At 44.6% G+C, this 26,445-nt stretch overlaps 1 protein-coding gene across 1 annotated transcript in view; it reads right to left on the bottom strand.

Annotated features, from left to right (window-relative positions):
• The window catches only part of vps13b (vacuolar protein sorting 13 homolog B), a 328,731-nt gene that overhangs the window by 130,096 nt on the left and 172,190 nt on the right, over positions 1–26,445 (bottom strand). The window contains 4 exon segments of the mRNA XM_080500575.1: positions 1,875–2,046; positions 8,430–8,636; positions 14,239–14,456; positions 17,007–17,241. Of these exon segments, the coding sequence (XP_080356701.1) occupies positions 1,875–2,046; positions 8,430–8,636; positions 14,239–14,456; positions 17,007–17,241 (832 nt within the window).

The following is a 26,445-nucleotide window of genomic DNA, read 5'->3' as shown; positions in this document are numbered from 1 at the left end:
CCTCATATGTTGTGTGTATTTACACAGTGAGCGTGCAACGTCGCGCCGGCTCCTCTGTGCACAGGCAACCCCGTGCACCTTGTGTGCAAACAAACCCGCCCACTGCAGGCAGGGTGAGTAAGCTTCATAGAAAGGACTGATTAACTTTGTGCTGAACCGAGCCTGTGAGCTTAACTGTTGCCTCGCGCTCATTGTTTCCACTGAGAAAGTCCCACAATCACAGGAAAGCTTGGGAAGTTGGACTTCATGCATGTGAAACTATGGTTGTTGTTGTACTGTTGCCTTGTGGTGATTCTCAGAGCAGTGTATTAATATCAAAACACAAGGCCTTGACAGCTTTAATGTGGATACTATGTGGAAAGAAAACCGAACTCCAGTTTGCGAGATCCTTAGAAAGTCATAGTCTCCGACAGAGTGCTGATATTGATGTATGAGTTTTCATAAAAGGCACTGGAAACCTTTAGTCCCGTCGTCTTAACCATGGGTTAATCTTTAAAAAACAGAAAGTGCAACCATTGATTTCTGCCCTCAGCGGAGACTCGCGCTTCAATTTCTACCTCTAATCTTCCGACACATAATAGCACAACATTTTACCCGGGAACCAAGTGGAATGGGCTGGCCGCTTTTCCATTTTCTCTGGAAAGACAAGAATCTTATTTCCTTCGCAGTTGAAAAACATATTACATCATAGCAGATTGACTGCAGTCATATATGTGGCTCGCTTATCTCCGGGAATGCAATATTAAGCGTCTAATAAATTGCATACACGCATTGCTTGTTCCCAATAAAATGCTCAATGTGTTGCATGAAGACAACCCAGTGGGAAGTTCATCTCGCCACTCAGATGGCACATATTAAGCCCAAATCCAGAGTAATGCCTATTTAGGATGTCCCTAAGTCAAACCATCTCTGTGAGGTCCTCCGAAACATTCCATTTCCACTATTAAAGACTTTAAGCTGGCCGATCTGGTTGGCAGATGCTAAATATTACAGCCACCAATTAAAGGTAAGTCTCGCCTTTCATCGCCACAGTAAATCTAAAGGGAGGCACGAGGCAGTCCGCTTGGGATTCATCACGTTTATTTATTTGTCTTTGTCCCCCCCCCCCCCCGTCCCCTCTCCCCCTCTCCTGTCTGAGAGTTTCACATTTGACTGAGGAAAAAAAAGTGCGGGCGTGACCATCTTCAGCGTTTTACTCTTCCACGAACTGACAGATCCGAATAAAAACTCCTTGTTTTCTGCTGATAAGAGTCACGACTCAGGATTATTGTTCGCGACGTGAAGAGAGTCACCCTTAGGCTCTGTTTACACCAGGGGTGTCAAACATGCGGCCCGGGGGCCCAGAAGCGGCCCGCCACAGGATCTAATCCGGCCCGCCATGTGATTTAAAAAATTTTTTTTTAAAGTATAAATATGAAAACTTGACAGAGGCTGATCTCAAAACACTGGATTGGCAAAAATGACATTCAAAACCGCCCTTGGTCCGAATTAATTAATGCAATCTGTGGAGGTCACACAACGCAACACCTTTCACAATAAAGGTGTCCAATTTATGTGAAATGATACTTTAGACACGTAAACTAAAAAAAAATGGCAAATTGTTTTAATCCTGAATAAAAAATGTGACATCCAGATACAGGTGACTGAGGGTTTTTTTTTTTTTTTGTTGCAAATATAATAATATCTGATGAACTTGAATATGTATATTTCAGAATAGACTGGCAAATTCTTGCAGTTACAAAAGAATCAAAAGAAGGAAAGACTTTGACATTTGTCCATAACTGCAGTTTAATGTGTTACGTTTGACTTGTTGGGCCTCCAGAGGTCACATTAGGTTGACGCATCACCTGGAGAGAGTAAACGTGTTGGCGTACCTGTCTTCTTGCTGGTCGGGTCCAGAGCAAACAGTTTGACTGTCACCTTGGGCAACATCCACTGCATCCAGAGGCTGACCTTCCCACTGGTCCCGCCGATGCTGCTGGTCTTCTGCTCCAGAGTCACCGTGTCGGCGAACGGACAATCGTCTCCGGCAGGAACCGAGTCACCCTGGAGACACAGAGTGCGATCAGACGACGGCGACGACGCTATTAAACGCGAGACAAAACCTGACGTGTCACATGGAACAGTATTGTGGCAAGATTCAACAGATTAAACCCCACGATAGATCTATCATGAGAAGACATTGGATTTGCACACACGTGTCCCGCCGTGTGTTCAGAAGAAGAAGATGAAGAAGAAACTTTATTTATATAGCACCTTTCACAGATAAAATCACAAGGTGCTTCACAGAGGCATAAAAATAATAAAAATAGCACGGTCACAATAAAATAGTACGGACGGAATAAAGATAAAACCAATCACAGCCATGTCAACTAAAAGCTTGTCTGAACAGCCGTGTTTTCAGCTGCTTCTTAAAAGAATCAACAGTCAGCTCCACGCAGCGACAAAGGAAGGTCGTTCCACAATCTAGGAAAAACAGCTTCAAAGGCCAAGTCTCCTCTGGTTTTAAAGTGGGTCCGTGGAACAGTGAGGAGGTTCTGGCCCGAGAACCTAAGGGAGCGACCGGAGGGAGTACCAGGGGCACGACAAGTCAGACACATATTTAGGAGCCTGACCTTGCAACGCTCTAAAAGTCAAAACTAAAATCTCGAAATCAATTCGAAATTTGATGGGGAGCCGGTGCAGAGAATAGAAAATAGACTGTGACTGAAAACGTCGTCGCCATAACAAAGCAACCGTCGGGCCCCATTGGTGCGTTGGATGACATCAGTGTCTGGTACACAGAACAAAGCAACGCTGCTCTATTGTGAGAAGCTGCTGTCACTGGTTTTAACCCCAAACGGGGCCACCGGCTTCCCACACAGCCTTCCTTTCACTCAGGCCAGGACACACAACGTCTTGCAGCCTGGGAGAGGATGCAAAGCGGAGACCGGAGGTGGAGGAGGATGAGATGATGATGATGATGGTGGTGGTGGTAGTGGAGGCGGGCGTGCAGCAGGATGCGGTGGAGGAGTCGGCCTTCTGTGAGCTCTCAACTCATTACCGGGAGGTTTTGGCAAGGCGCTGGGGATGACAGCACCGGGGACAGTTTTATTTCTCCCGCTCTCCTCCTGCTAAATCTGCTTTTTTTTTTCTTTCCCAAACATCTATCTGTGTGGCTGACTCGGAAAGTGAAAAGCACTGCAAACAAACAATATGTGCAATTTGCAGCCCTGGCACTGCGAGGTTTCACTTTTTCCACCGCGTCTCCCGTCGCAGCGCCGTAATGACAGATTGTGTCGTGGTGATGGAGCCTGGCTGTGGTCGCTGAGGAGGTTATCAACAATCTCAATTGGAAACCCTACAGCTGCTGGGCTGATTGCAGTATCTTAAAGAGGATCCAGATGAGGGAAGTATGTCCCTTTTCCACAGCTGTGGGGGGGGGGGGGGGGGGGGGTAGAGGGTCCCGCTCCAATTTCCAAATTGAATCTAATCACACAATTGAGGGCGGCTGACAGCAAAGCACAATAACAACGGATGTCAATGGTATAAATAAATTAGGATTATGCTGATTCAAATATAGATTTAGTGTCACGGTGCACACAGGGACCTTGAGCGACGTATGAGAAGCTGGTGCTCGTTGCAGACGCGCCTGGAGATTGTTATATAACAGAATGTATAGCACAAGCTATTCACTCTAAAACAGAGATTCCCAAACGTTTTCTTGAGGAAGCTTGAGTTTTAAAATTGTAAAGTATGGCAACCCTCGCCACCACATCGTGCACAGTTACAAAAGAAAGTTGAAGGAACACATCACGTTTCTTTGTTATATTCTAGATCAAATAGTTCTTTTTCTCTGAAGACGAACCCTTTTGGGTTCAGGCATCTTCTCGGTCAGCTCTAATTCTGTCCGTTGCTTCGATGAGGCCATATTGAATGTAACTCTCTCGGTACAGTCTTTTCTTTTTGACAGATTATTCTTCCACTGCTGACAAGGCAAACTCAACTTTGTGAACACTGGAGACCGGAGGTTCATGTAAAAGGTAAACGTATGAACTTACATAGTGACAATACAGCAGTGATTCCCTGTAAAGTACACACATAATTCTGCACAGCAAACTTAACTTACTGAACACTTTCAAACTGTCACAATAACAGCCCTGTATAGTCAGCATTTCACCCAAATAAGTCCAACAGTGTAAACACAAACAATTGGACCGGCGATAAGACTGAATATCAATCTACTATTAGTGGCGTTCAGTCAGTTTCAACAACTGTGTGTGTGTGTGTGTGTGTGTGTGTGTGTGTGTGTGTGTGTGTGTGTGTGTGTGTGTGTGTGTGTGTGTGTGTGTGTGCGTGTGTGTGTGTGTACTTGATTTCTTTTCTTTGGAAATCCTTGTGAAATCACTGTCATCCTTATGAGGACCAGAAGAAACAGAAGACTAAATCTAACATTTTGTGAAAGTAGCGTGTGTTTGTGTGTTTGTGTGTGTGTGTGTGTGTGTGTGTGTGTGTGTGTGTGTGTGTGTGTGTGTGTGTGTGTGTGTGTGTGTGTGTACACTGTGTAGGACTGTTTAGTTTACAGCTCGATCCAGTTGGTAGGAACATCCTCTGCGATCTGGTGTGTGGAAACAGGAGCCCGCCACTCACTCCGACCACAGTGTACAGCCTCGTGGTTACGCTGAAGTGTCGGACACCCCCGTGCCCCCCCCCCCGCCTGTCCCGCTAAACACCTCACTGTCAAAAGAACTGATTTCACGAGATTGACAAGTCTGGCAAGTTCCTGAGCTTTGAGTAACACACTGACATCGTGGCTATTTTATTCTGAGTAGCAGAAGACATGTGATCGATTGAAAAAAAACTAATAAATGTTTAATTAAACAATATGCTGCGTCCAGTGGCTGTACAACAATCCTAACATTTAAACACCCTGATATAGTAGTGACGGTTTGAAGTTCCTCGTCACCGTATGAAGGTGAGGCTGTGCACACATGGCGATGCTTCTCAGGTCGGGGTGGACCCCGAGCTGCCAGATTGCCCCCCCCTTCAAACAATCACACACGTTGTAGGAGGGGAGCTATTTTCCCACACCTCCACAAGCCAAGTTGTAAAGTATACAGTTTAATTCCTGGGCCTCCATGCTATAAACGTGCCGAGAATCCGGGTTTATTTTCTCTGCAGAGTTTGTCTTCGCTCATCAGAGAGACCCAAACATTGGGAGACAACAGCAGGCTGTGAAGTGTCACAGGGAGACGGAGGATACGGCTGATTGTGAAAGAAGAATGGAGTTACTGCTGATTAAATGGTTGGAATTAGATAGAGCCTGAAGGAGAGATGCCGTGGGACAAAGGACAGAAGTGGGAGAGGAGGAAAGGGTTGAATACTACAGATAAAAGAAGGTTAAAAATGAAACAAATGGAGAAAAACCATGAAAACATGTTGTTGCTTTTATCCTTTCAGAAAACTTTCCTGTTTACAAGGTTTTGAAAACAAAGTCCATTGACACAGCTCCAGCAAAAACACTGACGACGACGTGGTTCTCATGTTCGGCCACTAGTGGGTGCCTTTGCTTTGTTGTGTTTTGTTTTTTGGAACAAAACCTTCCACATATGCACCTTGGAGAAAAATACATTATAGGCATTAACAATGGCAAGTCCACGGACACTTGGATTGTTATTCCAGGTGAGTCTCAGCTCTAAAACTAGACCGAGGACAATAGGAACTGAGAGTCGAGACACTTTGGAGGCAACTATTGTTATTGCAGTTGTAGTGCTCATGTGCATTAGAAGCATTTCCAGAAAGTTGCGTTTTTGATGTTTACATGGTGACGGAGGGTTTTTTTTGTGTGTGTTTTCAGTGGCCTTGAGCACCGTTGTTGTGTAAACGGACACCCAAAACACAACAGATGTTTTGTGTTTACATTTGAAAACGTTACGTAAACAGGGCCTGAGTTAAACCAGAAAGCGGAGCTGAATGTTAATATAATTTTGAGGTTTTCTTTAATCTACGGATAAACTGTGAAATCCATCATTGTATTTTCTACTGTGTCGAAAATTACAATATTCCAACACAAATTTACTGCGTTGACCAAAGAGGAAATTACAGTTACTTTAATGCCACAACGTCATACGTCCCTTTAAGTCTTGGATTCAATTTAGTTTTTAATTAAGCGAAAAGTATAGTAGAGCCGGGGTCACGACCTTGTTTTTTATTAAAACATAAAATGATCCCATGTGAGACGCGATGATCTGATCAGGTCTGATTTTGGTTCTGTGGGGATGAGAGCGCCTGAATCTCTGAAATAACACGAGTCCGGTTGGTCTCAACATGAAAGACAAGAGATGATAAGAAGTTAGGAGTGAAGGATGCAAGTGGAATGGAGGAGAGAGAGAGAGAAAAACAAAGCAACTGGGGAAAAACTCAAGGAGTAAGATGCTGAAATGAGAACAAAAAAAAAAAAATGGATCCTACTTCAACACTGGCTGTTGGAATTAGTGCGTTTGTACTTGTACTCGATGCTGCTATGAGATAACTTTCTTGCATTTTTGCGGAGGAGGCGAAGAAATTCATGTGAGTAATAATTTGGAAACGTCGCAGCAGTGGCATTAAAACGTCATGCGCCTGTGCAGTATTTCACAATTACGTTAACGTGATGTTAAACTTGTAATTGCCCGTGTTTAAACCTTCGAGCGGAGCGAGCTTCTCAGCGGAAAGTCCGTTTCATGATTCCCGAACAAAAGCTTGTACGTAAACTTTTGTTTGTAATTGATCTGATGTCGTGCGGCCGTCCAAAAACAATTGGAAACTCCTATTGGCCGCGTGTTGTGGAAAAAGGGGTGATGTGAACCTTTGTGCCGACCCAACAATAATACAACCCCTACGAGGTTTTACTTGGACGACTTGAGCAATCCGATGGGAGCAGGAAGGAGCTGTAAGGGCAGACATTCGGGGCACATGATTTCGAAAAAAAAAAAAAAGGGTGTGTGGCTGTTGAGGAGAGACTGTTGCCACTGAGACTTATCAAAACAGCTCCTGCATTCTTGCTCAATCACCCGGCCTCCCCGAGGACTAAACACTTCTACCGCTGTTTGTACTTAGGTAAACAGTAACAAGTGGGCTGTCAGGGGCCACTGTGGCCTTGCTTCAGACGCCCCCACAACCGTAGACCCTCCGCTGCCACGCCGAGCCGCTGCCTGCCACTTCTGCCCGTCCAGCACCGACTCACCCCCCCCCCCCCCCCCCCGCCCCCCCCCACATGCTGATCGCATGGAAACGAATGCCGACGCAGATGTATGTCGACATATGAAACACTTCTTTTTCAAGTGCGCGCACACGTTATTGGCTCTCTTGGGCGGCGCGATGCTTGTGCTGTGATCCCTGGGGGGGGGGGGGGGCGGGCTGCGGAGCTGACAGCGAGCTGGAGGCCAGTGTGTTACATCCAAGACGAGCTGCCTCTGCTTAACAACACAAACACTCATCAACACTCATTATTTTTTATACATCCCATATTGAAGGCTTCACACGCACACACATAACATAACATAACATAACACCCAGTGCCTCGGTGGCAGCGGGCGCGAGGCCACAGAGCCCAGGCTTGTCACTCTCGCTACAAACTGTTCTACACAGGAGAAAACCCTCCTGCCACACTGAGTAACCACCGGGAAGAGGAAAAACCCATTTAAAAAAAAACATGGCAAGACCCCAGTGTCGAGGTTCGGTGTTTTATCTGAGAGAGAAAAGTGAATATGGTTTGTTTCCCGCAAGTTAGGCAGCGGGTTTACGCTCGATCGCGCCTCGGCTTAAACGAAGCGAGCAGCTCCTGCGTAATAACGCAAGAAACACGTTCGACTGATGAGATTGTTCTCCAGCTGTGAGGAACCTTCCCAAAGAAAACACTTTTTCTTGATAACTCACATGTGTTCGCCTGACTCGGTCGCATAACAACAGGGGAAAAAAAAGAAAACAATATTTGCATTATGAATAATAAATCAAGAGGCAGAATCGCGTAAACAACAATAGCTTGAAAGGCGTGCGTCAGATGAAATGACTCACGCCGTGGATGAAAAGAAGCCGGCGCAGGGTGTTGGCGAGGTGTGGCCTTGTGTCAATTAGCACAAAATGGAATGAACAATAAATAGGAAAACACCGTGACTGTGGCCATGACAAGAACACTCAGAGCTGATTGATGCTACACAGTGTACAGTGTCGGAAAGAGGAGTGAACCATTCCACGGTTAAAGTAAACAAAGTCCAATTGTGTGATGCATTGACGGCGGTAGCAAAGCTTCTTTTCGTTATGACAAGCGGGGTCGGGGCCGGACTGAAAGATCGCAGCGCAGATGAGCAAGATGATTTCCATAATCCACAAAAAAAAAAAAAACCAAAAAAACCACTGCACAGACTAAAATGAAGTTGTGGCTGCGAGAGGAGGGGGGAAAAAAAACAAACCTCGGTGGGGGAGCCGAAATCCGCCGAGGGGCTGCAGGTGCTGGTGTCGGGCGGGGCGGTGCCGGCGCTGCTGCGCACCGGGGAGGACGGGGCGGGGCCGGCGGGGGGGTCCGCCGGGACGCTGGAGCTCTGACGCAAGATGCCATGCTTCTGGAGGCGTGCCCACGTGGAGCTCCAGCTGAGGAGCAGCTCGTATAAGAGCTGGACCTGGGGGAGGAGGAGGGGGGGGGGGGGGGAGGGGGGGGGTGATAAAAACAAGAGTAGTAAGTCCCAAAATGCTCGATATCGCACCTTCCAAAGTGTTACACTTATGTGTCCTAATGTGATGTAAGGAAACAGTATTGTTTCCCCCATAGCCTTTCCTTCCGGATGCAAAAGCAATCATGGAGAACTCTTTGTTGTTAGACACACTAAAGAGACACGACGTGTCAAAGTACCAAGAAAGATACCCCCCCCCCCCCCAAAAAAAAAAAACCACCCCCCGAGTTCAACACAACAAGTGCTCTCGGCATTTCAAAGCAGATTGAATTGCATTTCTTTGCCAAGGTATGACTCAAACATCTGCCCCGGAGGGTTCTCGTGTACTTCTGACTCCTGAGGCCATTAGCATGATTCGGCTTGGCAGCTCTGTCGCTAGGCGACACTGAACCTAGTTCGAGTTGCGAAGAGAAGGGAGAAGAGAGGAGCGGGGTAATATTAGCCAGAAATGGACTACTAGTCCATTCTCATTTTCATCTCGCACGTCAAACTTAACACACTTATAGACGTCGAGCTTGTCATTCGGGGAGCCTCGGATGAAGTTATGTAATACTTGTGTCCGAGGTTTCTTTTTCGAAAAAAAAAAAAAAAAAAGGCACCGCATGCACACACACGTGCGGCACTGTACTAATTTGTTATCCATAACAACAAAACTCCCAAAGCAACACCCACAGAAGGAAAGTTAAGTTGTGTCATCAATTTCCCTCCTTGAAAAACTCACCACGATTAGGAAAAACTGAAGGCCCGGCGTCAAGTGTTCTCAACTATTTATCATGTGCTCACATTCAAAGGCCTCGGCTTTACACAACAACAAAAGCCAAAAACAAGAGTGGAAAACATGAGAGGGAAGCGGGGGAATGTGATGCTTTCGGTTATTCATGCATTCGCTCAGGAGGTTTTTTTTTTGTTTTTTTGTGTGTGTGGAGGAGAACAGAGGGAAGGGAAAGAGAGAAAAGCTGCACGCTTTCACAGTGAGCTAATTTCTGGATTTCAAACACTTTGTTTCTGTAGCCAGCCAGCCAGACCCCCCCCCCCCCCACCCCTCCCACCCCCCCCACCCCGCCAATTCCAAGGGTCCTTCAAACTGAAAAGGTGAACACACACGATTTCAGTACTCTAAGCTCATTTTATTATTTTTATTTTCTTCTGTTCGTTCACACACTTTGCTCACACTCCAACGAGAAAAAACGCGTCCAGGAAGCGCCGCTCACGTCGATCCAGCCGCCGTACGGGGGGGGGGGGGGGGGGGGGGGGGGGGGGGAACGGGGGGGCCAACAGCTGTCTGTTATACACGACCGGACTGCGACGGCACCACGCTCCCTTCACTGAGAGCTCAGGGGCCTGGAACTCCAACCAAGCACAACAGGGCCTACTGCACTGAGCAGCAGATGTGGATGAAGAGAGGGAAGAATGCTGAGTGGAGAGGAGGAGGAGGAGGAGGAGGAGGAGGAGGAGTGTGTGGGACCGAGATGAAAAAAGAATGACAGGGTTGTTACATGACCTCCGTTTTAGCATCTGGGACCGAGTCTTTTCCATAATTAAACCTCTAAATCATTCCATCTATGCTCTCATCGTTGGTCCTCATGTATGATTTTGTTCCTCTCACCTAACTTATTATATCTTCCTTGACCCACGACAAGACGTTTCAGTGGAGCTGGGATAACAACAGTGGAAAGCTTGGAAAAACTGCTGAACGCTAAACGAAACTGCTGGACAGGCTTTTCTCTACTAACGAGGTGGGATGGATGGATGGATGGATGGATGGATGGATGGATGACTGGCTCATCCCTTTTCTTCTACAGTTGTTCTGTTTGAGGAACTTTGGGTCAGATTTCATGAAACTGGTGTCAAATTGATTTACAAAGCTGCTGCAGCAAAGCTACAAAGCTCTATTAACCCCTTATGGACCTCATGTCACGTCCCGCTGCTTCTCAAAGATTGTAAATGATACATTGTCACTTGGAAATGCTAGAATTTCACAATTTCAATCCAAAAAGATACATTTCATACACTATTAACAGTGTTGTACGGTAGAAACCATTGCATAGATTCAGGGACCCTCATTAATAAATAATAAAAGAAAATATTTCTGAGCTGTAGACGAGCCTCCGTCTTTGTTTAAGTTTTGTGTTTTTCCGCCGCATTTTGCACGTGTCACGAAAAGCTTAAAGGGGAGCTGGGTCAGCTGGTCTGCTCGTTGCAGAGAAGATGTTTAGCTACACACACACACACACGCGCACACACTGAAAAGATACAGAAAACACAGACGCCACATTTCATGAGTTGGGGAAGTGACTGGAACATATGGGGAGCAGGGTTCTCCAAAGATCTGTCATCTGCAGATTGGGAGGCCTGCTCGGCTGCAGCCGTGCCGACTGGAGACTGAACAGAGGCTTCCACACGCTCATTCATAAAAACACACAGATGCAGACGGACAGGGGAGCATGTGGATCGCCAGTGTTTGTGTGGCTTCACTGCAGCACGGGAACTTTACCAAAGAAACATACTGTGTGTGGGTGTAGAAGCTTGTGTATGTGTGTGTGTGTGTGTGTGGGGGGTCCTGAAGGTCAACTAGTACAACTAGTACAACCAGTAACCACATCCTCCTGAGCGCCTCATGACTCACTCACACTGACGTGTACACTGAGATATGACACACATTCAGTGTGCTGCAAGACCATGTGCCACCTTTCCTCCGTCACCATCCTTAACCCGTGGATGCACCACCTCCCAGACCCCACACCAACACGTGGGGTCAAAAATGACCCCAATTCAAATCAATGCGTTTTGGCAATATACTGGCTTGTTATTCTTCAAAATCTTTAAAACAAAGAGTTGCACTATTTTCATATTCCAGGTATTCCTCAGAAAACATGTTTCTGACATGAGGCCATTTGTATTTTTATTTATTTTTTCATTAATTTTAAGAAATTGCAGTTTTTGTATCATGACCCCACTCTTCCACAAGCAGTTCCTATGGAATCTTCGATGAAACTTTAATTCTTAGCAACTCTGAATGCCCCACTTACACATCTGATGTCATCTCACACATCTGATGCAACTTTGACTGTCAACACTGTCCCACTTAAACATGTGATGTCAGCAGCCTCACCACCCTGGAGGTCATTTTTACCCAGTAACGCACGTGTAAGCGGGACAGTATTGACAGTCAGAGTTACGTTAGATGTGAGCGATGACATCACACGTGTAAGTGGGACTGTCAGAGTTGCAAAGAATTAAAGTTTCATAGAAGATTCCATAGGAACTGCTTGGGGTTAATTTTTGACCCCACGTGTGCATCGAAGGTTTAAAGAAGATAGTTTGAACATTTGAAGCGGTCATCATACATGAAATGATAAAGATATTACTATTTATGCTACTGGTACAGACCTCACTGAGGTCTTCGTGGTCCCAAATGGCCGTACGGTCAGTGGTTGTGGGGAAACACAAAGATCTGGAGATTTACTTTTGTGTCGATTATAATTTAATCGTAAATGTGCCAGAAAAGGTAGATTAATACTTGGGGTTTCTTGTACTCATAAAAGGCTTTTGCTCTTTGTACCCAATGAAAGTTTTACCCTTTGTACTTAAACAAATATCTGGAATTAAATTTGCCTTGCCTTACCTTGCCTTGCCTAGATCTTCCTACTCTGCAAACGACTTGCCCATATCTGGAGAAAGGCTATCGTCCCCTTTCATTTCCCTCACAACTCCAGAGTGTAGATTAGTAATCCAGTGTAGTACGAACGACCACCATGGTAAAAATACTACAGTGTGTGTGTGTGTGTGTGTATGTGTGTGTGTGTGTGTGTGTGTGTGTGTGTGTGTGTGTGTGTGTGTGCGTTCCAGGATGTGACATGTCACCTTGGGTGTTTTCCCTGAAAAAAAAAGCAGTGAACTGGAGTTCCAAACCCCTAAAGCTGAAGCTCCCATGTTTGCCCCCTTTCCTTTTCGGACCGTGCTGTAAGCGTATGCGCGAGCATGCTAACGCGTCGGAGTGCACTGCTCTCTATTTGCTCACACTCCTCTCCTCCAGCTTATCCCTTATTTCACTCCTAATCTTTTTCTCACATGTTCGAGCACACTTACCTCACTTCCCGTCTTGTACGCAGCTGGACCTGCGCGTTTTCGGAGCCTCCCAGGTTCCGCTCAGAAACCCGCGCCGTCGCGCCAATAACGAAACGTCGAAATCGACGGGAGGCCTGACACCCCCAACACCCGCCGCTAACCGGAAACAAGGTGAGGCATCGTTTGCCGAAAAAAAGGTTTCACCGTCTCACCCCCCCCCCCCCCCCCCCGGCTGTCTATAAATACTTTTGTTATAATTGTGTTGTGGAGTATTTCACATGTAATGGAAAATGTGATATGATGTCACAAATATGCGGTTTGAGAGCCAGTGAAACTGCGCCGCCAAACTGCGGCTTGTATTTGTTTATTTTAAAATGTACTCATGTCTTGAGCTCGGTGCGATGACGATTTATTGTTTTTTTTTTTGCGAGGATCGATACGTTCGAACCGTCAGATTCCCAAGCGTGGTTGATGATACCGCCGACGGCCCCCGCAGATGGCGATTAGGACGACGGCGAAATGTTTGTGAGGTCTCTTTTGTTCTGCAGGGAGTGGGGCTGCCCTGGCAGCACTTCTTACATTAGCTTATTACCCCCCCTCGAGTCACACAGTTCTACAGGAGAGGGGAGAGGAGATGGGGGGGGGGGGGCGACAGATGGGAAGGGCAAGCGGAGGAATTAGAAGAGAAAAGAAGAGAAGTCTTTCATTGTTTCCAAAAAAACTAATAATGACTCATCATAGAAATGCAATAAGCTTCCCGAGCTCTGCCAGACGCAAGCGGTGTTTGAAAATGGAGAACGGAGAAGCAGGAGAGAAATGTCCTCCTCGGTATACGAGAAAGCTCCCTGCAAGGTTCCACCGACGATAGATTAAGAGCTTTTGTTTCGTTTGTGGTACCGATTCTGCTCAGTATCACCGTGGCTCATCACAGTGGTCAAAGACACTCAAAAGGTCTCACCAATTAAGGGTTTACACAAAAAAAAAACCGCAATTGAATATAGCTAATTCAATTGTGAAGAAAAAAAAAAAAAAAACCATGTGTAATGGCACATGTAGATGTGGTTAGAGCACAATGAATACCAACACGGAGGCCTTGACTGTGAGACTTGCAATCTGTCTCTCTTCATCACGCCCTCACTACGACACAACAACGATACCACACAGAGGGAACAGCCGTGCTAGCCTCCTCCCGCACGTCCCTCGCTCACATCGCTCAGCGTCTGACCAAAACAAACAAGGCAACACTCCGGTGTTTACGTTTTCATTTGCGCGACAATTACCCGCGGTCAGAAGATGACGCCGCTTGTTTACCGGAGTCAATCTCTATCAGGCGATCGCGCGGGAGGCGGCGTCCTCCTGCCAGCGTTCGTGCGTTTTTCGCGTTTCACGGCCAGTTTACAAGCGAGTGATTTGTGTAAATACACAGGCGGTTCTAATGACTACTTTGTGTGAACGTCGGGGGGGGGGGGGTTGTCTGGCTGACCTGGGGGTTGGAGCACTTGACGTGGACGGGCTGCAGGTCGACGTGGAGGCAGACGATGAAGGAGTGTCGGCCCTCGGAGCAGCCCTGCAGCTTGTGGGACGTGACGGCCAGCGTGGAGGTGCAGCCCATCGGCTCCAGCAGGCTCAGGCTCCGCTGCTGGCCCAGCAGCGTGTAGATGCTGGACTGGCTCAGGCTCACTGTCCACGGGAAGGCGTCACCTGGCGGGGGGGGGGGGGGGGCAAATGTGGACAAGTGGAGAGGGAGATGGCGGGGGGACACTGTGTGACTGCAGAGCACTTTCAGATGTTCTCGCTTTGCTAAATGGACTTCAGATGCATATTAATAAAACATCTACACTGCTACAGGGTGGTCACAGACGTTAAAAAGAGACACTGATTGGATCAAACTTTCAATCACTCAGGGCATTAGGGGCCAAATTGCTGATACAATGCCTACATAAATATTCCACAACTGTAGCTTGCATGCAGAAATGTGGCACTGTGTTGATATTGCATTGTGACACGACAGCGTTCCTTTTATCCAGATCCCCCCCCCCCAAAAAAAAAATGTTGGGATGCTGTGGTGAATGTAAATAACATTATACAATGATCATACGATCTTGTAAACCAAGATATTTTTATTCAGAATAGAAACATAAACAACGCATCAGATGCTGAACTGAGACATTTGAGCGTTTCATGGAAAACATGAGCTCATTTAGAATCTGTAATGCATCTCGAATAAGTTGGGACGGGGGCCATGTTTACTGATTGTGTAGCATCACTTCTGCTTCTACCAACTGTCTGGAAAGTCAGAAGCTTTGGGAGGAACCCGTCTGCAAATTGAGTGCATTTTGTGAATATTACCTCAAAAAAACACTTGTTTTCCCTTGAGATTGTGTCGATGAGCCGCAGATCTGTCAGGTTGCTGAGCTTGTGACGACATTTTACAACCTTTGCAAGATTTAGAAAATTCACTTGAATGTGATTTCTTACAATTTGTTCGAATTTGTTGTGCAGAAAGGGTTGGAATTGCCTCATTAAATGGAAATATACGACAGTTTGGAATTTATTTTTTCCCCTTATTTATTGATGGCGGTCATTTTCTCTTGAATACTTATTGATGGCTTATTTGTACTTTTTCTGGACCGAACATTTTGTAGTACAGCCTCATTAAAGCAGCAGGTCAAGGGAAAACATATTGTTTCTGTGTTTTTGTTTCAAGAGTTTTCTAATATTCTCTTTGGCTTTGAACTCTTAGCTATATTTAACTCCCTGCTTTGATCTTTTAAGTCTGAATTAAATTAATGAATTTTATATCTCTATCTGCTCTCTCTGTGTTCACCACTTTAGCCAACTGTGTTGTTTTTGAAGTGCTTTATAAATAAAGTTGAGTTGAGTTGAGTAGTATTGGTCGGGCATGTTTTTGGTCCAGCCTTCATTGCAGTGATACGTTTTTCTGTTCCGCTTCAGTTAATTCTTTAAGTGACGCAGGCTTACTCTTTGATTCCCCTCCTTTAGTCCCGAATTAAATCCCCGTGTAACTAAAAATACGTAACTGAAGAGGAGGCGACGACAAGGTTTCACAACTTTAATAACTTTTTTTTTTTTTTTTCTTCCCCTGCTGTCCAAAATTTGTTTTCATTTTTCGAACACTGAGTTATACTTCAACTTTCAAATAATCATACCAAAACTCTCTCTGCCATATATGGTCCTGGACTCTGAGAACCAGAAGTATTAAAAAAAAAGACAAAATTTAGAGGAACACTTAAAAAAAAAGAAGAAAAAAAAAAAGAACACAACGAATATATCCTGTTTCCAAAAGAACATTCTTGACCCAATGAGCAGGATCCCACTGAGACACAATGTAAAACCAGGGTCTGTTCTAAATCTGCGGATTGAAGACAAGATGCCACACGGAGAGAGCTTGAACCTGTTAACACGCTGACCCCCGGTGGAACCGTTCTACCGAGAAGAGGAGCCCGTTTGCGAGCGGAGGGCCCCGGAGAGCACATTTCCCTCGTGCCATTGGGCAGGATCGCTTTGATCCAGAGCGTTGGGAACGAGAGACGAAGAGCTTTTTCAAAGGGTAGGACCACATTACTGGAAGCGGGAGTTGTTAATGTTCACTGCACCATTGACAAGGCGGCTGACGTCACTGTTTTCGCTGTCGTCTTTCTTTGGCCTTCATTTTTTGAAATCTCTATGCCCAATGCTGATGTCATGAAAACGCCGGGAGAGAAGAGGGCTCTCCCCTTTTTTTCTTGGTATGAAGAATAGAAAAAAAACAAAAAAACCCCACTGCTCAGTGGTCTGAGCTTTGCTTGTGTTAGCTCTACCAGGTGTGGCCCCACATGTGCACAGATCTATCTCTCAAAGTCGCTCTACTTAGGTTTGTTTGTCTTTTGTCACGGTAAACGAGCGGTCGCGGGTCAAAGGTCTGGCCGGTGCTGAAAAGGCCGTAATGATGATGAATTCCCATTCTATAGTCTGCTACTATTATGAAACCATTCATTTTAATTATTAATAAAGACAATTCAAACTCAACTAGTTAGGCCCGACTCTTTTTGGTTTTTTCCCCCCAGCCATTGGAATTTGGCTTCCAAAGACTCCCATTGTGAACTCCTGCGCCCTTGGTTTAAGGTTTCAAATCAATCTCTTTGGCAATGTTTGTTGTTGTCAATGCGTATGTGCGTGATCGTCTCCAAGCGTATCGGTCACACTAATTCAAGTCTAAAAATTCCACCAGCGAGGCCATGAACAACATACCTTCTTCCAGAATTGGCTTGGAGACCACGAAGGGGAGCTCCTGCAAGGGCTCCATGTACTTGTGCCCGGCACTGAGGACGCTGATCTGGGGCAGGCACACCACCAGGGTCCCCGGCATGGCGGCCTGGTTGTGGTACCAGCTCCGGATGGTGCCGGGGATGTCGCCGCAGACGATGGTGCTGGGAGAGGGGAGGCTGTCGTTGGGCAGGAACACGCAGCACGACTGCAGCTCCAGCTGGAAACCAGGGTGTTGAAAAAAGCAAAAAGGGGGGCGACACGTGAAATCGCCTGTACCGACTCGGTGCACCTGCTTTGAGGTTCCCGACATGTTATTTGGAGAACCGTCCCGAGCGCTCAGGGGTCAGTGCCAGCATGAGAGCACTTTAAGTGCCATGGAAAGCACCTAGGAGAAAAAAAAAAAGTGTGTGCGCGAAACTGGGTGTTGCTGGAAAAAGACCGAACATGGTTAATAAAACTTTCCTTGATTTAGAAAAGGGAAACCATTTAGTCATGCAGGCTGTTGTGCTCAAAGCTGATGAGAGGCTAAGCTTTGTTACAACATCTTATAATTAGACCATTACAGTGTGTGCACTGACGGCATTGGGCACTAATATTCTGCGTTTTGCACTTCGGCTTCAGACTTCAGGAACCTTTATAAGTGGAATTTGAGACTTCGAGGGCCCATTTAAAAAAAACCAATGTGAAATTCCATATTGAAGAAACAGAACACCTTTTACAACTTGGGGGATTTTTGACAGTTAAATTCATCTTTTTCTTTTTCTTTTTTTTTAAGAAATGGAGAACAATCCCAGCTGCATTATGTCACACATAGCTCTGCTCACTGAAGAAAAGGACTAAATTTACAAGCCATTAGGTCAGTAACCGGTAGCCAGCAAGTGTACAGGCACGGGTTAAAAACCTTTTCGGAGTCGTAACACCGCTTTGTCCTTTTCCATTAGGCGGGGGCCGCCACTGATTTAAAAGAGCAGTTAACGGACAGGAAAGCAATGCGGCGACCGGGGGGGCGGCAGACGGCAGGTGCTGCCAGGTGTCAGTCACACAGACCGACGACTCGAGACACGTAAAAGCGTTAGTCTCAACTTTTTAAAGGTACGACACAGACGCACGGCTCTCGGCTAACGTCGCACGCGCGAAGGTTTGGACGGGACTCATACGGAGGCCACTTGGCTTTGCTTTGACAGGGGTTAGGGAGGATGAAAGGCAAGAACGACAAAGATAAAGAAGATGAAAGGGAGATCAAGAAGAGGAGAACGCGGGGAAAAGAGGGAGATATATGGTTACACGTTCATCTCACGCCGCTTCCTCTTATGATTACTCTTCAAAAGGGGGTTTGAAATCTGAACACTTTTGCATAGTGACACATAAGGTTGGGGCTCTTTTGAGGAGGGGGGGGGGGGGGGGGGCTGGCACGCAGGGAGAAAATTCATTGACACTGGCTGGTCTGCTGCAGATCTTAGCAGGGTTAAGCTGTAAAGCAGGCAGACACACGGAAACTGCCGGGTTTAGCGCTGCGACTTGCCTCTGCGATCTGAGGTCACCGCCTCGGGCTAATGCTCTCCTGCTGGACATCTTGATTCAGTCATACGCGTTATTAGTTCTTCAGCCCGGGCCCTTTATCACCTCACAAAATATCTTCAAAACAATGGCACCGGGGCCGATGGGTGTGTGTGTGTGTGTGTGTGAAGGACATTTCGAGAAAACAGCATTTGCAATCAATCATCTTCAACAATCTGGGGTTTGATGTCACACAAACACACAAAAATTAGTCTGGCACGGGGGGAAAAAACTGATATAATACGATAAACTAATCAGAGGATTTAATCAAGCATGCTTTGGGTTTCTGGTGCAGCTCAGTGCAGTTGTGTTACTGCAACTACAAAATAACCATGAAATGTCGTGTTAACATGACATAACAAAAAAAACTTCTTCATAAACTTTGAATAGAATTCACATATTCCTACCTGCATTCTTAGTATGTCTAACTCAAGACTGTAAGGTGGCTGATGACTGGAATCTGGTTTAATAGTAGTTTAATAGTGAAATACATTGACAAAAAATGTGTAACCACAGAATGTAATTAGTTTTTGTACTTTCATTGCACACATTTATCAAAAGGCAAATTCAAGTTTGTCACTAACAAATTTTACATCAGCGGGCAGTGTGATTAAATCATAAATCACCTCGAGGCTGATTTATCCCGAGCTCGCAGTTTGAGTTTTGTGCTCGGAGATCGATATCTGATTACCTCCAGGTGAATGCCTAATTCTGCTCCGGCGAGAGATAACCACACGAGTCATAATAAATACAGCGTAATCTTATCCTCAAACACATGTTCTTTTTAAATGGGCCATTTCAGAGAGGAGCTACTCGTCCGTAGAGTCCGGGGCAATAAATGAGCAATTACGGAAACGTAAATTATTTTAGTTGCCATACTGTGTCTGATGGTTGACTAAATCTGTCACCATATATCACATTCTGGGAGTCGACTTAGGGCAAATATCACACACACAACTGATTAACTACTGGAAACTGGTGAGTGTGTGTGTATAGAAATGGAATTCGGTTATGCCCTAAGAGGATATATCCAGTTCTATAACAGGGTGGATAAAAAAAAAAAAAAAAAAAAGTGGCACTACTGCCCGGTGAACCTCTGTAATTGCTACAGCGAGTGTGTACAGTGAAACATGACGTAACACTGCTTAACGCTGTTTGCTTCGGACTTTACGAGGCTGGCGAGTCCCCATGGCAACTCGAAACCAAAAAAAAAAAAAATGATGTCAAGTGTGTGGCAGCTGCAGACGTGCCACACCGCATGGAGAAACACTAGCCGAACGTGCAGATAAGATCTCGCGTTTGACAATGGAAGACGTAGAAAAAAAACATGTGAATGACGTTTCCAAGTGTTGTTGAAGTTTTGGCTTTAAAATCAATCTTTGGTTGGTTTTTTTATCCCCTCAAATGAAAGCCACAAAACAAAAACAAACACGCTGTTATCCACAATGGCTACTTGAAGGTGGGACATGAGAGCATTTGCTTTTCTCTTGAGTGAAGGAACGTGCTTCAACTGGGTAGGTAAGAATAACATTACATTGCACACGCCGGGGAATAAATGTTGGCCCCGATAATGAGTATTTGATTCCAGATTGCACAGCTGCTAGAATAAGGATAATGGCACAGAAAGACAGGCGGGGGGAAAAAAATGCAACGTTTCAGATGAGATTTTGTGCCTGCCGCTCGCTGAGACGACTACGATCCCCCGCATACTGCCACGACTCAGCAACAGCTCTGTCACTGTGTGTATCTGAACGAGAGAGGATGATATGTATGTGAAATAATAACAGCAATCGTGGAAAAAGTACCAATGAAGCGCCAGTAATAGTGAAAAAGTATCAATAAAGAGCCAGTGATGTTAAAAAGTACAAATTGAGAACAACTAACATTGAAAAAGCATCAATAAAGTACCACCAAGTGTGTAAAAGTATCAATAAAGTATCAGTAATAGCAAAAAAGTATCAATAAAGTACCACCAATTGTGTAAGAGTATTAATAAAGTATCAGTAATAGCAAAAAAGTATCAATAAAGTACCACCAAGTGTGTAAAAGTATCAATAAAGTATCAGTAATAGCAAAAAAGTATCAATAAAGTACCACCAAGTGTGTAAAAGTATTAATAAAGTATCAGTAATAGCGAAAAAGTATCAATAAAGTACCACCAAGTGTGTAAAAGTATTAATAAAGTATCAGTAATAGCAAAAAAGTATCAATAAAGTACCACCAAGTGTGTAAAGGTATTAATAAAGTATCAGTAATAGCAAAATAGTATCAATAAAATACCACCAAGTGTGTAAAAGTATTAATAAAGTATCAGTAATAGCAAAAAAGGGTCAATAAAGTACCACCAAGTGTGTAAAAGTATTAATAAAGTATCAGTAATAGCAAAAAAGTATCAATAAAGTACCACCAGGTGTGTAAAAGTATTAATAAAGTATCAGTAATAGCAAAAAAGTATCAATAAAGTACCACCAACTGTGTAAAAGTATTAATAAAGTATCAGTGATAGCGAAAAAGCATCAATAAAGTACCACCAAGTGTGGAAAAGTATGAATAAAGTATCAGTAATAGCAAAAAAGTATCAATAAAGTACCACCAAGTGTGTAAAAGTATTAATAAAGTATCAGTAATAGCAAAAAAGTATCAATAAAGTACCACCAAGTGTGTAAAGGTATTAATAAAGTATCAGTAATAGCAAAAAAGTATCAATAAAGTACCACCAACTGTGTAAAAGTATGAATAAAGCATCAGTAATAGTGAAAAAGTATCAATAAAGTACCACCAAGTGTGGAAAAGTATCAATAAAGTATCAGTAATAGCAAAAAAGTATCAATAAAGTACCACCAAGTGTGTAAAAGTATTAATAAAGTATCAGTAATAGCGAAAACGTATCAATAAAGTACCACCAAGTGTGTAAAAGCATTAATAAAGTATCAGTAATAGCAAAAAAGTATCAATAAAGTACCACCAAGTGTGTAAAAGTATTAATAAAGTATCAGTAATAGCAAAAAAGGGTCAATAAAGTACCACCAAGTGTGTAAAAGTATTAATAAAGTATCAGTAATAGCAAAAAAGTATCAATAAAGTACCACCAAGTGTGTAAAGGTATTAATAAAGTATCAGTAATAGCGAAAAAGTATCAATAAAGTACCACCAAGTGTGTAAAAGTATTAATAAAGTATCAGTAATAGCGAAAAAGTACCAACAAAGTATGAGTAATGGTTAAAAAAAAAAATCAAAGTACCAGTAAAAGAATGGCGAAGCCTTGTGGTGTTAATTCTGAGTGATTTTTGAATGTTTCTCAACAAAATCCCATCCATTTTGAATAGCAATTTATTTATTAGTGATTTTTTTTTTTCTCTCCGATTTTTACGGAAATGGTTTGCCGAATTGTAAACAAATGCCAGAACACAAGCACGCTTCCATGTGCTTTATGTGAAACACACTCCCAACGCCACAGGACCAGTTGCAGTCCGAAAACCCAGTGGAAGAAAACCAATAACATTGGACGTGTAACGAGGATAGTAAGTTATTGCACCTCGCCTATTGTATAGACAGGAACACAAAATAAATATCCAGCAATAAACGAGATGAATGGTCAGAAAAATACTCCACGGTATGGATATAATTGTGCTGCGGCCTGTAAACTACCGAGTGTAATCCATACCCACTCTGGAGCGCTTGCTGAAGGTGTATCCAAGACAAACACACTAACTCAGCGCAGGGGGAAACTACAAAGTTCTGCTCGGAGTCGGCGTCCCTCTGCCAAAGCTCAATAATGGTCTGAATTTGTTATTTCATTAAAATGTTTTGGAATTTTGCAATCTGCCTCTGGATCTGGAGGAAAATACACAGAGTAAGAGATAATCAAGGTAGAAATGTACAGTATTTCTTCTTTTTTTTACTTTTGCAGGACAACAGTTCATGAGAGAAACATGATTGTGTTAAGCCACATCACTCTTTTTTTTTTTTTGTTAAGAGTCTAATTCAGAGTCTGTTGTTTTGTGAGTCATGAGGTCATAATGGAACAGACTAAACACCTAATCCAAGAGCTGACACTTCAGACGAGCTGCCTCCTTCATGATCAAGTAAACAGGAATTGCTCACGTTTATTTGCTTTGTTACATCCAGTCAGTTAAAAGAAAGCAACTACTACTTTTTATGTTTGTTTAGTTTTTTTTTTACTGGGATGTGTTACAAAATATTAAAATTGATCCTTTCTTAGTTTGGTCAATTTCGCAGCCTTTATCACAGACGGTCTCTGTGCTACTGCTACAGCAGGTCACCCTGGTTAACCTCACAGGCCCCTTCAAGTCGCATGTTTGAGCTGTGACTCACACACACACACAGACACACACAAACACACAAACACAGACGACAGGGGCAACAAAGGGGCAAGAAAAGGAGAGCGCTGGCACCGGTTGCGCGGCGCTGACAGCTCCAAGAGAGAAATAGACTGAGGTCAGAATGTCCTGAATGCATCACGACTTCCAGCGCTGCCAAAAAAACCCCACTGACACCATCGCTTCTCTCCCTGACCCACTGCAACATCCCTCCGTCCTTCCTCCGCCCCAAGCCTCCCGGGGGGGCTGCTGCTCTTTGTCCGTCTCTGAAAGTCCGAGTGCAGATGTTAGGGAATCAAGGTTAAAAAAAAAAAGAGAGAGAGAGAGAGAAAGAAAAGCTGCTAGGGAAAATAAAGCGCGTGTGTGTGTGTGTTTCATGCCTCAACCTCAGGTGTAAAAGTTCAGTTGAGGTTGTGCAGGGTCATGCTTCGGTATTCCACAAAATTGTGTTTAACAGCTCTGTAACAGGCCAATAAACACGGCCCTGGAACCAGTTAGCCTGTGTGACAATGTCCCCCTACCACCAGCTAACGGGCACGCCAGGTTCGTGTGTGTGTTTGTGTGTGCTCCAGCGAGTGTGTGTGTGTGTGTGTGTGTGTGTGTGTGTGTGTGTGAGAGAGAAAGAGAGAGAGAGAGAGCTCTTGCACAATGTCCTGTGACAGAACAGGAAACTAGCAGGGATGCCAGGCTGACCTAAAACTCATTTTGTTCCGTCACATGCTCGGGAGGCAAAAGGCCACATTTGCAGTGTTTTGTTTTTTTTTCTTCTTTTTCCTCTGTAGTCACGGGCCGCTCGCTGGGCTCGGCAAAAGCAAATCGTATTTTTATCCGTAATTGGATAGTGGAACTTTACTTTCTGTTAGTTTAGACCCGTGGAAAGGCAGCTTTTCCAATTACGGCAAAAGGGAAAATTTCTGAGATGAACTTAAAAATAGAAACGGGCACCAATAATATCTGAAAGCCAGAGGTATAATTGCAGTGTGGAATATCTGTTACACAACTCTACCCTCCTCTGGGTTCACGGTAATGTGGAATAAACTCGGCAGTGAACAGAAATGACATAAGGCCTCTGGAAATGACACAGGCACAACAAACACATTGCGAATGGGGCCTGTGAAGCACTCCTGTGAAGAATGTCTGAACAATCTGCAGCGTCCACGTTCGTTACGAGGAGTGCAATTGCAGTTGGGACTTGAGAAAGGCAGGTGTGTTTGTATACTATGTGTATAATTATAGAGCGGTTCAGTGGGGAGAAGAGACGTCCAGCAGCTCCCATCGGTCACCCCCCCCCCCTCCGTCCAATGACTTCACGTCCTGTCAAAAGTGAAACCGAATCTTTTAACATAACAAATGGAGGTAACCGTCAGCAGCCCCGGGACGGGGACTTCGGTTACCTTCTGCTTCTAATGACAGACAATGGGAGTGATTGTCTCCGTGTGGATTTATCGGGGCAGGGTGTTTCATCCACGGCACGCTGTATTAATATACTTCAAAAAAAAAAAATGGCGAGAGGGGGGCTTTTCAATTCCGACCAGGAAATCTCAGTTATAACAAAAGAAAGGAGGAAAACACGGAAGCCAATCAAGTCCTTATGAAGCCGCGCGTGCCGAGGTTTCGCTGGGAAAACAAGCTCAGATGACATACTTGCGCTTACTAAATACAGCAGGCGCACAAATGTACACATCGTGTGTGCGTGCGAGTTCACGTCGAGTGCACATTAGAGCGAACACGCTCAATATCGCAGATCATCTCACTGCAGTCCCTCCACCTATTGCAATACTTCAATCAGGCGTGGTCGTAAACTCACCTATAAGTCACTTTTGTTTTAAAGAGCACATAAAAGACGATGTGTTACGTCCAGGTTTGAAAAAAAAAAAAAAAACACACAAACACTCAAAAGGACTGGACAAGATGTTATCTCAGGTCTGAATGGGTTACGAAAACAAAACTCTCTCTGAACTCTGCCTGAATCACCCATAAAATATCAATTTAAACTGTGGCCAACCTACGAGTCCAGCTATTCCTTTTACGTGTACAAAGAAAACAAGATGGTTGATATATTAAAGCAAGTTTGTCCAACATAAAAAAACTTACTGATGAGACTCATCTGACTTTTATGTCAGCATCAATCATGTTTTGACCAAACTTATTTCAATGGAGGCATGACCTGACCATGACTTGACCGTGTTCGAGAACCAACAGCCGAAATCTCATTCTATGAACCAGTGAGCTTCACAAGTTCATCACGAGTGAGCAAACCGTCCTCTTCTGAGTGCTAATGTGTTATTCTGATCATGTTAACATTTTAATAGGCTGTGATTGGGCCACACGTCACATGATTTATATGGAAGCTGCTCAATTGCGCCTCCAAAAGAGATTAAAAATAGGAATTTAATGCTACATTGATTTATTTCATTTGTGGTTAAAAAAAATAAACAAACAAAAAAAAAACCTTGTCATTTGGCCGAGATACACATTTTGGTTAGCTTGCACGCAAAGGCATAATTGATAAGTTCAAAAACCAAGGTCAACAGTGTGATTATATGAAGAAAAAAAAACGGATTTAAATAAGTTAGAGACATGGGCAAAATAAATGAGTCCTATCTTGTCATACTCGACGCTTTACAATGTATGGTAGCCGGATAACAAACCCGGGGTGCACCGATACCGATACCGATACCGGTATCGGTAAGGTTGAAGATACTGCAGAGAGTACTCGGTTGTAAAAGATCCTAACTTAGCATTGGTGAGTGTTATGTGATGTCATCGGTTATACAAGACAAGAGAGGACAATGGTCGCAGTTTGGAGATTCTCTGTATAGTCTACGTTACCCCTAGACCAGTGCGTAGCGTCTACCTAGCGTAGATGAAGTCGCGGACCTTCAAGGCCTTCGAGGCCTTCAAGGCTTCTATAGGTGCATGTAGCATCGACTGTTCGGAGGAGGTTCACTGCAATGCACAGCCTCCGTGTATCATCAGCATAGAGTATATCCCCTATAGTGTAGATTAGACTTAAAGTACTGGTATCGGTACTGGGTACTGGCAAGTAGCTCAAGGTTAGTACCTCCACTTGAACTCACCCATTAAAAAGGCAGAATCAGTACATCCGCATTGTGAATCACTTCACGTTGGAGCAGCTCGCGTTCAGAGACTTTCCTAGAGTTTCAGATATCCTTGCTGAGACTTGGCGCCTCTGAACGGCTTCACCTCCAACCGTGATGGAGTCAGTTTGAAAGTTACAGCGTTATTTTTCTGCTCTACGACTACTGGGGGACGAGTCAGGCTGGTTGGTCTTGTTGGTATTCCCCGAGGTTCCAATCACCACAGAAAGAGTCCATAAGGCTGCCAGTTCAAGGTGATTTACGCGGCAGTGGAGACGAGTCCGCCGTTTCAGGATCACAGCAACAGACTGCGTCTTACTCATCCCAGCGACGCCTCGCTACGTCCGCGGTATGAGACACGTCTTATCTGGTGAAAGCATTCAGAAACGACACTGAAGGATGTGATCGCACACTGCCGAGAGA

The sequence above is a fragment of the Blennius ocellaris genome, assembly GCF_963422515.1.
Source record: "Blennius ocellaris genome assembly, chromosome: 8".
In the NCBI taxonomy this organism is placed as follows: domain Eukaryota; kingdom Metazoa; phylum Chordata; class Actinopteri; order Blenniiformes; family Blenniidae; genus Blennius; species Blennius ocellaris.
This window is presented reverse-complemented; position numbering and strand designations above follow the sequence as displayed.